This window comes from Dipodomys spectabilis, unplaced genomic scaffold (assembly GCF_019054845.1).
Source record: "Dipodomys spectabilis isolate Male_0828 unplaced genomic scaffold, ASM1905484v1 ptg000069l, whole genome shotgun sequence".
Lineage (NCBI taxonomy): Eukaryota > Metazoa > Chordata > Mammalia > Rodentia > Heteromyidae > Dipodomys > Dipodomys spectabilis.
In genome coordinates this window covers 22900066-22912149 of record NW_024870746.1, presented here as the reverse complement: position 1 = coordinate 22912149, position 12084 = coordinate 22900066, and the positions used below count along the sequence as shown (strand labels likewise).

General features: G+C 42.5%; 1 protein-coding gene across 5 annotated transcripts in view; it reads left to right on the top strand.

Annotated features, from left to right (window-relative positions):
* LOC122109129 (complement receptor type 1-like) overlaps positions 1 to 12084 on the top strand; it is a 35085-nt gene continuing 23001 nt past the window's right edge. For 3 of the 5 annotated variants that reach the window (XR_006147680.1, XR_006147679.1, XM_042681312.1), the window contains exons 1-4: positions 1 to 387; positions 9341 to 9520; positions 10119 to 10218; positions 11225 to 11310. Coding sequence is in view for 1 of the 5 variants with exons in the window: in XM_042681312.1 (XP_042537246.1) it covers positions 264 to 387; positions 9341 to 9520; positions 10119 to 10218; positions 11225 to 11310 (490 nt within the window). In the remaining 4 variants the exon portion in view is untranslated. The remainder of the gene's footprint in view (positions 388 to 9340; positions 9521 to 10118; positions 10219 to 11224; positions 11311 to 12084) is intronic. The other 2 variants (XR_006147681.1, XR_006147682.1) reach the window with 2 other exon arrangements.

Genomic DNA, 12084 nt, shown 5'->3' with positions numbered 1-12084 from the left:
GGCGCGCCGCCGCAGCGTGGCCGGCCGGAGTCGCGCTCGGCACCCGGGTCTCCCTCCTGGTGCGGGAAGCGCAGCCCCGGAAGCGGCCGCGATCGGAAGCTTTCGGTCCCGGAGCCGGAGCCCTCGCCGGAGCCCGGGCTCCGAGCGCAGCCCCGGGACTCAGAGCCCAGCCCCGGGGGTCGCCGAGCCCGGGCCTCCGGCGCGCGCCCCTCCGCCCCTGCCGCTCGCTTTGCGGACACCTTGGTTTCTAGCTCGGCTCGGGGATGCTGGGGGCCCCTTCTCCGAGGACCCTGGAGCCGGGGGGGACCCCGGCGCCCCCGCTCTCCCTCTGCTGCGGAGGAGCCTTGCTGGCGATCCTGATGCTGCTCGCGCTGCCCACGGCCTGGGGTGAGACGCGGGACCGGCGTGGGGAGGCGGCGCGGCTGGGGCGGGAGGGTCTCCGAAGCTTCCGCCTCAGTGGGCTCAGCGCGCGAGACGACCTGGCCGCGAGGGTCCGGGGTCCCCCGGTGTGCTTTGCCTCGGGGGACGGGTGCAGCTCCCCCCAACCCCAGGTCCCCCCAACCCCAGGTCCCCACCCTGCGCCACCGACTGCACCAAACCTCTCCCCAGCCTGTCTGTGTGCGTCACTGGATCCGGTGAAGGTTTGTGAAGTTTCCCTTTAAAAATGGGGACTCCACGCCAGGTCCTCGACTTTGATCACCGAATAAGAATTTCAGGATTAGTCACAATAATAAGAAAACTTGGCGGCTCTTTGTTGAGTAAGCAAGCCGACCCGCAGACACACCCTCTAACCGGGTGTGGTGCTGTCAAAGGGAAAGACCCCTGGGCTCTTTGATATCAGGCGAATTCATATGATAGAGGCCGGGCCTGGCTTCAAGTTGTGCAGGTTGGTGGTGTTACACTTTTTACCACTTGGGCTCAAGGGCTCTGAGACTGGCCAGGACTTTACCTGTATGACCATTATGTTTGGGCACCACTTTTAGGAGGGAATGCATTCTGCCCTACAGTCAATATTATTTTTCTGTTGTAAAGGTGATGTACAGAGGGGGTTACAGTTGCATAAATCAGGTAATGAGTACATTTATTTTGTTTTAGACAATGTCACCCCATTCTTCATTTTTCTCCGGGTTTTTCTCTCCCCCCCCCCACGTTGTATAATTTATTTCCAACAATAGAGTCTGCCATATATTTTAAAACTGGTGTTTATCCCTGAGATGAAATGCATCCTGCCACAAATGTTTATCCTTTGAGGTAAGTGCTCTGTATCAGGAGGAGCCATTTTTTCTAAGTATTTGCTTCTCTAGGATATATGTTTTTGTTTTTTTTTTTAATGGCTTCTCTCAGTTTCTAGAGCACACTAATTGTTTGGGGCCAGAAGGGAAGGTCGGATGGAGAAAGCTTATATTAATACTGCAGCTTATGAAGGAGTGCAAGGGTTAAAACAAAGAAGGTAGCCCTTTGTTTTTAAATACTCTGTTTCTAAATTCACAGCTGCCATATCCTTCCTCATATTCACAGTGTGGATTGGCTAGGTAGTAGGGTGTGGCGCTGGCCCAAGTAAAACTAAGGGTTTTACAGCTCCCAGAAACCTGAATTCTAACCTAGCCCTTTCACCTAGAGAGAAGCAACGGTGGCCGTCTGATTCCTCATCTCTACAGTGCTTTATGATCTGTCCATCCTGGCTGCGTTGCTACAGTGTTTTGGATGCATACAAGGAGCCAACCAACACACTTGTCACTTAATGCTCTTCTGTCCCTTCCTCCAACCATCATCTCTGGCCTTGGTTCCCAAGGGTGTTTAGACAAATAACCGTAGGGGTACATCTGAAAACTGCCCTGCATTTGAGGATGCATTTAATACCTTTGCTGTCCATCTCTAATCACCATCTACCTTAATAACATTTAATTGAGCCCCTACTTTAAGGGAGATGCTCTCCTGACGATACTTGGGGTTTAGAAAAACAAGAGAGCTCCCACCACAGTGGAACTGATGTCTGAGAAGGGAAGTGGAAGGGTGTACAGTTTGCATTTTGGTAGTGTGGTTGGCACAAAATAAAGCCTACCGTTACCTACTAGGGAGATTTTGAGGCCACATCTGCCCTTCCTTCCTCCTGGCTTCAAGTAGGTAAACATTTTCAGTAAAATCCTTCTCGCACCCTATCCATTCCTCCGTTTTCTTGGTTGCTTATACTCACTGGCAACATGTGGGTTGAAGTGAGTTTTGCATTGTTCAACCTCTTCCTGACAGTTCGGGGTTGCTCTAGAAATACTTACATTCATTGATCGTTTCTTCTCTTTTGAGAGAGCAAGGAAAATAGAAAACCAAATTTCCACCACAGTTGCTATGAATCTTTTGTCTCTCTAGGTATCAGAAAGTAGCCTGTCAGGCAAAGAGATAGGATCAAAACTTGAGTACACCAAGTAAGTTAAGGAATGTGTTGTCAATGCTTACAGACTAAGGTGGTCCTTGTATCACTAGCTGCCCACTTCTTACTGGTATGTAGCTGTAGTTTGCCTGTGTTTATTAAGTTACTATTACTCTATTAATTGCGAGCAACAACAAACATTTGTTGAGGCTATCACAGTAACCTCCAAATGCAACACAGATTAAAACCTTATAATCAGTCAGTTCGCTTAAATGAAGCGAAGGTAGATGGAATGAATGCCTTCCCCTGAGCATAGCCAATTTGGAATTTAAAAGAGAGCTAGCTAATTGCCTCCAAGCTCTGTGTCTATGGAAATTGGTTTGGGGTTTCCAGCCTCTCCTACTCACTGCAGGAGAGCCTTGGACTCCAGGCAAGTGAGTTAGCAACTCGATCATCAATTGTCCATATGTACAAAATGGACGTCATTGACATCTTGAACTTTGAGAGGCCGGTTGTGAAAACCAGGTGAGGTAGTACCAGGACAGTGTTTTGTAACTACACAACTCTTGCAGACCTGAGAAAGTGTGACTGAGGAAGTCACTCAAGAGAGACTAAGTGCTGCAGGATGACTTAATAAGGAGCAATGTGAACTCTTATAAATATGTTCTCCAAGGACCGCTGGCGTCACAGCTGAAGACACCAAAACAGAATTGTCTCAGCAAGGCAGAACTTCTGTGCGGAAGGGTTGCACCATTGGCAAGCAGCCTCACTAAGCTGGCAGGCTACTGCCATTTGATCCCTAAAACACCAGGCCCTGCCTCTTTGCTTGATTGGCTGAGCTTAGGTCCACAATATGCTTGTGATTGGCTAGCTTGAAGAGGGTAGGATGTATTTGCATAAAGTGACCATTATAAGACATTGAGATAAAATTAACAGAACACAAGCAGTCTCGAAATGTACCCAACACCCTCTGCTATAAAGCAATCTGAAGTGTGCCTCCCTCACATCCAATACTACTTTCTTGAATAATCTAAGGTGGCTTATTTCCACTTTGGAACAAGCTTCCAAAACAAACCTTATGTTTCAAAAATCCTTTCTTATCCCAAAGGATTTCCTCTTTTCCTTTTTTTTTTTTTTTTTTTTGTCGGTCGTGAGGCTTGAACTCTGGGCCTGAGCACTGTCCCTCAGCTATTCAGCTCAAGGCTAGTGCTCTACCACTTCCGGTTTTCTGGTGGTTGATTGGAGATAAGAGTTTTAGGGACTGGGCTGGGAAGGTGGCTCAGTGGTAGAGTGCTTGCCTTGCATGCATGAGGTCCTGGGTTCTATTCCTCAGCACCCCATAGCAAAAAGAAAAAAAGCCAGAAGTGGCACTGTGGCTCAAGTGGTAGAAGAGCTGAAGAGCTGAGGGACAGCGCCCAGGCCCAGAGCTCAAGCCTCATGACTGGACCCATGACTGGACCCCCCCCCACCAAAAAAAATAGTTTTACGGACTTTCCTGCATGGGCTGGCTTTGAACTTCGATCCTCAGATCGCAGCCACCCAAGTAGCTAGGATTACAGGTGTTTGCCACCAGCGCCAGGCTTCCTCTTTCCCTTTCTTTATTTGCTGATATTATCTTAGCAGAATAAGCAGTAAGAGCCAAGCCACTGAGCCGAAGCAGGAACTTTTAAGCAACCCACTTTTGAGAAAAGGCTGAATGAAAGGAGCATGGCTTAAACATTAGTGCTTACAGAGTAAATCAAAACTCAGGTTGTATAATATGCTTTTTTGAATAAAATGTCAGAAGATTGGGATTATTTTGTTATTATAAGGCATTCACTATGTTAATTTCAGACCAAATAGACTTCAGAGGAAGGAAAGTTAAAGAGACGCATTCCAGACTGATAAAGGAGACAGTCCTCCCTCAATGAATGTATGCAATCCTTGATATGTATGTGCTTAATGACAGCGGATCAAGATATGTGAAGCCAGGGCTGGGAAGGTGGCTCAGTGGTAGAGCGCATGCCTTGCATGCCAGAGGCTCTGGGTTTGATTCCTCAGCACCACATAAGCAAAAAGAAAAAAGCCGGAAGTGGCGCTGTGGCTCAAGTGGTAGAGCGCTAGCCTTGAGCTGAAGAGCTGAGGGACAGCACCCAGGCCCAGAGTTCAGGCCCCATGACCGGACCCCCCCCCCCAAAAAAAAAAAGATATGTGAAGCCATACCTTAACAGAACTGTGGGCAGAAATAAATAGATCCAATATGATGATTGATGACATTAACACTCCTCTATCAGAGACTCAATAAGGAGCTAGTTGAGCTTAGCAGTCCATCAGTATAGGGAGTATAGATGGCCAGTATAAACTGCTTCACCCATCAACAGCAGAATGTCTGTTCTTCTCATGTTCATGTAGGTAATTTACCAAGATAAACCACATTTAGACTCACAAAAAAAAATGGCATAATGTTTAAGTGTTTGACAACATTAAACAATGTTTACTGGCAAGAAGTTTAACACAGACTCTGGCACCCTCTTCTGGTCCTCCTGTAACTCATAATGTGTTATTTCTGCTATGAAAACAAGCAGTGTAGAAAGGAGTTCTCATTTGTGCTTGGTGGGGCATTTCAATTTTCATATCTCCAAAGGGTAGGCTTATGTTTTAGGTTAGCCTACTTTAAAAAATGACCTTCATATTTTGGCAAAGTATTTCAAGAATGTCTTGCACACAAAAAAATACCATTCCAGTTTTTTGTACCTCCAATTGGTAGATTTATGTTTTAGATTAACTTAGATTTATCTAAAAATGGCCTTCATATTTGGGCAAGGAATTTCAAAAATGCCCTGCACAAAAATACCAAACAAAGATAATTCTAAGACCAACAAACAAAATGGAAGAGCCAACCCTCCTTCTACCCCTCCCCAGAAGACAGGCCAACACAGGCTTGATGTGAGAGGCATTGAGAGAGGGAAACACTTGTTGAGTTTACAACAAATGATAAAAATTGACTCCTCTCCTTCCCCCCCCCCCAAAAAAAAATAATCTAGAAAGCATCAAGAAGACCAGTTGAACTACAGCTGCATATACACTATTGTCAATGGAAACTGGAACTGTATTTTGTCTACTTTTGGGTTTTATTTCATGGTCACATTAAGTCATGATGACTAGCAAAGCATTTGAAATGCTTATACCAGCTGTGTGATACTGCCTTTAATTTTGTCTATAATTTTTAATAATCTGAAATTTTATTGTTTGGGGGAAATGTATGCTATCTTTAAACTGATCAAATTGCCTAAGCAAAACCATTACAAACCCCTTAGCCCAAAAGAGAATGTGCAGAATGGGAGCAGAGTTAATAGCCCAGATTGACAACTCCCATTGGAGGAAACTCATGGGAGTCTCTAGTTTATTGAGTCTGTTGTGCTGATGGCAGGATGGGCCAGTCTGTCTTGAAAGAAGGTTTGCATCAGGAGTATTTGAAAGTGGGCTGTGTCATCCAAGACCAAAACTATAATGAGGTAACAATGTACATTCCATGGCAGTGGCTGAAATTAAGATTAACCATGCCACTTGTTGCCAATATTAACTGGAATGTATTAACTGGAGTGATCAATGTAAATTCTGAAAACAGCTGGACAGTTTCTTAAGATTAAGCTCATACCCATACATTTAACATATAACTGTAAATTTTGTTCCTAGGTTTTTATACCAAAGAAATGAAAGCTTATATCCACATTAATTTTTATAGTCAACTTTTCATATTGTTAATTTTCCTAAAAGCGGAAACAATCCAGAATGTGTGTCAAACAGAAGAATGGGTAAATTGAAGTATCTTTAATATGACTATATTTCTCAACCACAAAAACAACCATGTTTATATATGCAACAGCTTGAATGAATCTCAAAATAATAATACTGTGTGGTAGCTAAATCAAAAAGAGCAAAAACTGAGCGGTGGTCCTAGAAAGGCAAATCAGGATGGAAGTTGTCTTTATTCCCAAATCAGAGAAGGAAATGGGAGGATGGATGGATGGCTAAGGGAGAACTCTCTGTGGTAGGGAGTGTGAGGGAAGTGTTTTGATTTCATGTTGGATACATATGTCATCAACTTGTAGAGCATAAGTACTCATCAACGATTGCATGTTGTATACTGTATATCTTGAGTTTATGGAGTGCATGTTATTATATTTGTCATAGGAGCAGTCATCATTTGAAGGACTGGTAACACAAGAGGAAAAAGAAACTAGATCAAGCTTTCTCTAGTGAAGGCTCATGAGCATGTTTTCCTGCACTGTTACCACATTTTTATTATTACGTATAGTACTCATATACTAGAGCTCAGGTTAAGAACATTAGGTAAATAAAGGACAGAAATGTCATTACAAAAATAGTCCCTGCATGTGGCCATGTGGCCATGTGGCTTGCCCAGGGTAGGCCTCCTGAGATAGTTGGCCTCTCTCACCAGTTTTAGCACCAGAATCAGCACTTTGTTCAAGCTTCAATAGTTGAGACAAACACCAGCATTGTATTATTCACCCCACCCTGTCCATTAGAAAACAGTGAGGCGTAGTATTTGAGAATGCAGGAACTAATTTTCACAGTGGTTTTTAAGTGTTGTTATCTACCAAGTCACCTGTGAAACTTTTTAAAGATAGAGATGGCTGGGTCCTAACTTAGATCCAGTGAATCGGAACTCTTGGGGGTATAGCCTGCCTACACTCTTTCTTTTTCTTTTTTTTTTTTTTTTTGTTGATGGGGCTTGTGCTCTGGGCTTGGGCGCTGTCCCTGGGCTCTTCAGCTCAAGGCGAGTGCTCTACCGCTTGAGCCAAGCACCACTTCCAGTTTTCTAGCAGTTTATTGGAGATAAGAGTCTCACGGTTTCCTGCCCAGGCTGGCTTTGAACCGAGATCCTCAGATCTCAGCCTCCCGAGTAGCTAGGATTACAGGTGGGAGCCATCGGCTCCTGGCTTGCCTACACTCTTGATCTTTAAATTTTATGGGAAATTCATTAGTTATTTGTTTATTGTAATAAACACTCATTGAGTTTTTCTTGCTGGGGGCTAAGTACTTAGACCGTATTAATTTAAGGGAACAAAAGATACGTGGTCTCTCATCCTTACATAAACCATCTTCAGTATCTGTTGAGGGAAATAGATATTTTTTTAAAGTCTACCAAGTTTTCAAAAGCATATTATAATCACGACATATTATTTATATAATAGGAAAAGAAAAGGATGGGTCAGTGGAAAGTCTTGCAAGGTAGGGTAAAGAGAACTGATTGAAATTTTTGATTTCTAGAAGAGTGAAAGACAAGTAGAAAAACCTGAGACAGGGAAAAGGATGTATGTGTATAAGAAACGAAGAGAAAACAAAAGGGCTACATCTCAGTAAGAAGACAGAATGGGACAAGATGAACCAAGAATCATAGCCCAAGGTGGCGTGCTTGACAGCAGTGGACTTAATAGATTATTTTCAGAAGAAATGAATGTGAGGTTTCTTTGAAAAGAAGCAGAATTCTTTGCCTAAATAATGAGTGCAAAGATGATCCCCAGTTCCGTCTAATGCTCTGTCAATAGGACAAAAAACAGCTTGCCCATGATAGGCACCGTGTAATGCAGACACCAGGACCTAGGCTGAGACACCTCAAAATAACAATAACGCTAAAATCAAAATCAGAGCATAATGAACAATACCAAAAAAAAAAAAAAAAAGTGGGGATAGGCTTCACCCTGCCCTTCATACTTCAGATCAATTAATCTTGAGAGAGGGGGAGAAAAAGAAGATGTCCAAACCTAAGCTAAAATGATGATATTTCTTCCCAATTGCATGTTTTGACTCTAAATGACATTTTTTAATTTAAGTCTGCTAGGTCCTAGTGGAAGGTAGCTAAGTCAGTTATTTAATTCAAAACAGGTATCAGGAAAAATGAATAAATGCTTTCAGAAAGAGAAGTACAAACTTTAGTAGTTGAGTTTTGTCTCTTTTCTCCTTGATAACAGACTCTCAAAGAGTGACTGCCATTCCTGAGGGCCAAAGAGAGGCGCTCAGCCTTGTTGAATCACCAAGAGACAACATGCCTGAGTGCATCTTGTTGCTCCAGAGAGTGAGAAGTGATAAGTGGACTCGAGTGGAATAAGCCCAGACACAGGCACTTCTGCTGAGCTAAATTTTGAAACTTGGAACTGGAGGTTTCCTTTTTTTTGTTTTGTTTTGTTTTGGTTTTTTTTTTTTTTGGTGATGGTCCTGAGACTTAAACTCAGCTCTGGGCACTGTCCCTGAGCTTTTTTTGCTCAAGGCTAGCACTCTACCACTTGAGCCACAGCTCCACTTCAGCCTTTTTTGGTGGTTTGGTTGGAGATAAATGTCTCATGGACTTTCCTAATGAGTCTGAACTACAATGCTCAGATCTCAGCTTCTTGAGTAGCTAGGATTATAGGCATGAGCCATCGATGCCCAGTGCTGGAATTACCCCCCCCCCCACACACACACACACTTTCTTTTTTCTTTTGGTTGACTGTGGGGCTTGAACTCAGGACCTGGGTGCTGGCCTTGAGCCTCTCTGTGCTCAAGGCTAGAGTTGTACAACTTGAGCCACAGGGCCACTTCTGGTTTTTGAATGGTTAATTAGAGAAAAGAGACTCACAGGGACTTTTCTGCCCTGGATGGCTTCAAATCGCAATCCTCAGACCTCATCTTGGCCTCCTGAGTAGCTACGGTTACAGGTGTGAGCCATCAGTGCCCAGATTGGACTTCCTTTTTAATAAAAGACTATACACTACTGCTTAAGTCAAAGGAGCTGAAACTTCTTAATGGGGAGATAGTAACCAAAATATTTTAGAAGTTCATTTTTTAAGATCTTGACTAAAGGAATAAAAATCACTTGCTATTGTAAACATAGATTTTTCTCTTTTTTCGATCACACGGTATAGGGGAAATAAATAGAAAGAAAAGTAACTAACTTTCTGTTAATGTTGCTATCGCTGTGGTCTTGATCTCCAGGACAGTGCAAGGCTCCAGAACAATTCTCCTCTGCCAAGCCTACAACTCCAATTGATGAGTCTGAGTTTCCCATCGGAACATCTTTGAAGTATGAATGTCGCCCTGGGTTCATACGGAGACAGTTCTTGATCACCTGCCTCCCAAACTCCGAGTGGACAGATGTTTCAGATAAGTGTATACGTGAGTAACTCTAATCCGGGAAATCTTTTGGATCTGTCCAAACACTTTGTTCAGGAGTTAGAAGTTAAGACACACAGGAGCAAATAACTTACAGTATATGTGACATGTCTTACAGATCCTATCTTTTTACAATGAGTTCCTGGCACCTCTGATATGAGTTTACTTTATAAGAAAAAACCATTGCATTGCACAATTGAGGGGTTTTCCATTTTTACAACTATGTAATGAATGAGTGAGAAGGAAAGTATAATACATTAAATAACTAAAAAATAAGAAAATGCCAGCATGTGTTTGAGACCTGTGAATTAGAATACCTGGATAAGACTCTGATAATAAATGAACTGTGTATGTTTCTGGGAGTCATAGTGTGAGAGATGAGAAAGTAATGAGAGCTAGTCTTTTGGAAAGGAAGGCCTTTCCTAGTGGCTGATTCTAACGTGGTCTGATTAGCTTCCTCAGAGTTACAGTATCTGTGACATTATCACAATCACACATGCTCTACAGTAAGTTATACCTGGGTTAAGACTTCTTGTACTAATAAAAAAAAAAAGTTTCAGATGACTTTACCTGGCTTCAAAATTCTGTTTCTTTCCCATAGGTAAACCATGTAACACTCCTCCAGATCCTCTGAATGGCAGGGTGCATGTACAAACAGATACGCGGTTTGGATCTACAATCACTTACACCTGTAACCAAGGGTGAGTTAGACTCAATGGCTCTTAGTTCAAAGGTGCTAGAATAGCAGTACTACCTTCCAGTCACATCTAGAAGCCAGTATCTCTAGTGAATAGAGAAATGCAAATTAAACCCACCTTATACTAATGAAGATTGTACTATTCTAAAAGGTAGACTATAATAAGGGTTAATGAGCCTGTAAAGAAATTAAAGTCCTCCTACACCGAATGGCTTGCAGATTCTGAATGAGGCACTAGCCCAGCCTGTCTGAAGACTGCAGCAGCAAGCCCACCCTTCTGTTCTGCCAGACTGTCCACTCAGAAACTTTCCTTAGACAATAACATCCAGAGTTCATAACCACGACATCTGCTTTAGAGGAAATGTTGAAAGGAGCTCTTCAAATTGTAATAAATAGGCCTGGTAAAGGAAAGTATAAGGCAAAGTTAAATTTTCATGCCTAGTCCAAGTGAAGATGTAACCAGCTTTAATGTAGCTCATTCATTATAAGTCACTTTAGGTACACTTATGATAAACCACAAAGACAAAACCCACCCCCCTCCCCCAAAAAGAACAAACTAAGCCCTAAGTCAGCAGAAAGAAAGAAATAATAACTAGCAGACAGAAATAAATGAAATGGAGACTGTGACTATAAAAATATAGAAGAGCAATAAAACTAAATATTGGTGTTTTTGAAAGATGAAAACAAAAACCAGGGTTGGGAAGGTGGCTCAGTGGTAGAGCGCTTGCCTGAGGTCCTGGGTTCGATTCCTCAGTACCACATAAGCAAAAAGAAAAAAAGCCAGAAGTGGCGCTGTGGCTCAAGTGGTAGAGCGCTAGCCTTGAGCCGAGCTGAGGGACAGCGCCAAGGCCCAGAGTTCAGACCCCACTACTGGACCCAAAGAAAAAACAAAAAGAAAACCATTAGCGATACTAAGAAAAGAAGAATGCTCATGAACAAGGGAATATTAAAAATAGCAATGTAAACACCTGTGCACTTAGCTTATAATGTCCCTTCCTCTCTGCTTCTAGATTCCGGCTCCTGGGACCTTCCTCTGCCCTATGCATCCTCTCAGGAAACACTGTGGTTTGGGATAATGAAGCGCCTGATTGTGAGAGTGAGTTTGAATTTCCCTTTCTACCATTTTTACTAGTGAATTGATTTCCCTCTGGAATGATATATTCTTTCCAGTGCTAGGAATCTCTATGTCTATGAGTTTGTCCTTTCTCTTGTAAGTTCTAATAGTTTTAATGTATTCATTTTAAGACTGCCTTACAACATGCATGAACATTTGGGTTTGTTTGTATCTTTCTGCTGAATGGCTTTTTTTTATTATAAGGAAACATATCTCTGGTCATATTTTTTCCTTAAAGGGTACTTTGTATGTAATTACTATAACTATACCAGCGTTTTTGTTTTTCATTTTTGCATCACATATGTTTCAACTCTTTTACTTCCAGACTTTCTTTGTTTGGTAAGTATCATCTAGTCAGGCTTCATTTTTCCTATCTAAATTGAAGTTTTCCATTGGAGTGTTTAGAACATTTACATTTGATAAGGTTACTAATGTAGTTAAGTATAAGTCTAACATCTGATTATTTCATGTTTATTTCTTTGTGCCAGTACCTGGGTTTGAACTCAGAGCCTCTTGCTCTTACTTGGCTTGCTTACTCTTGGCTAGTGCTCTAATAATTGAGCCACAACTCCAGTCTGGCTTTTTGCTGCTTAATTGGAGGTGATGGCTTAGAAACTTTTCTTCCTGAGCTAGCTTAAAACCTTGATCCTCCAGATCTTAGCCTGCTGCTGAGTAGCCACCGGTACCCAGTTTTACTTCTCACACTTTTTTTTTGTTTTGTTTTGTGTTTTGTTTTTTTTTTCCGGTCATGGGGCT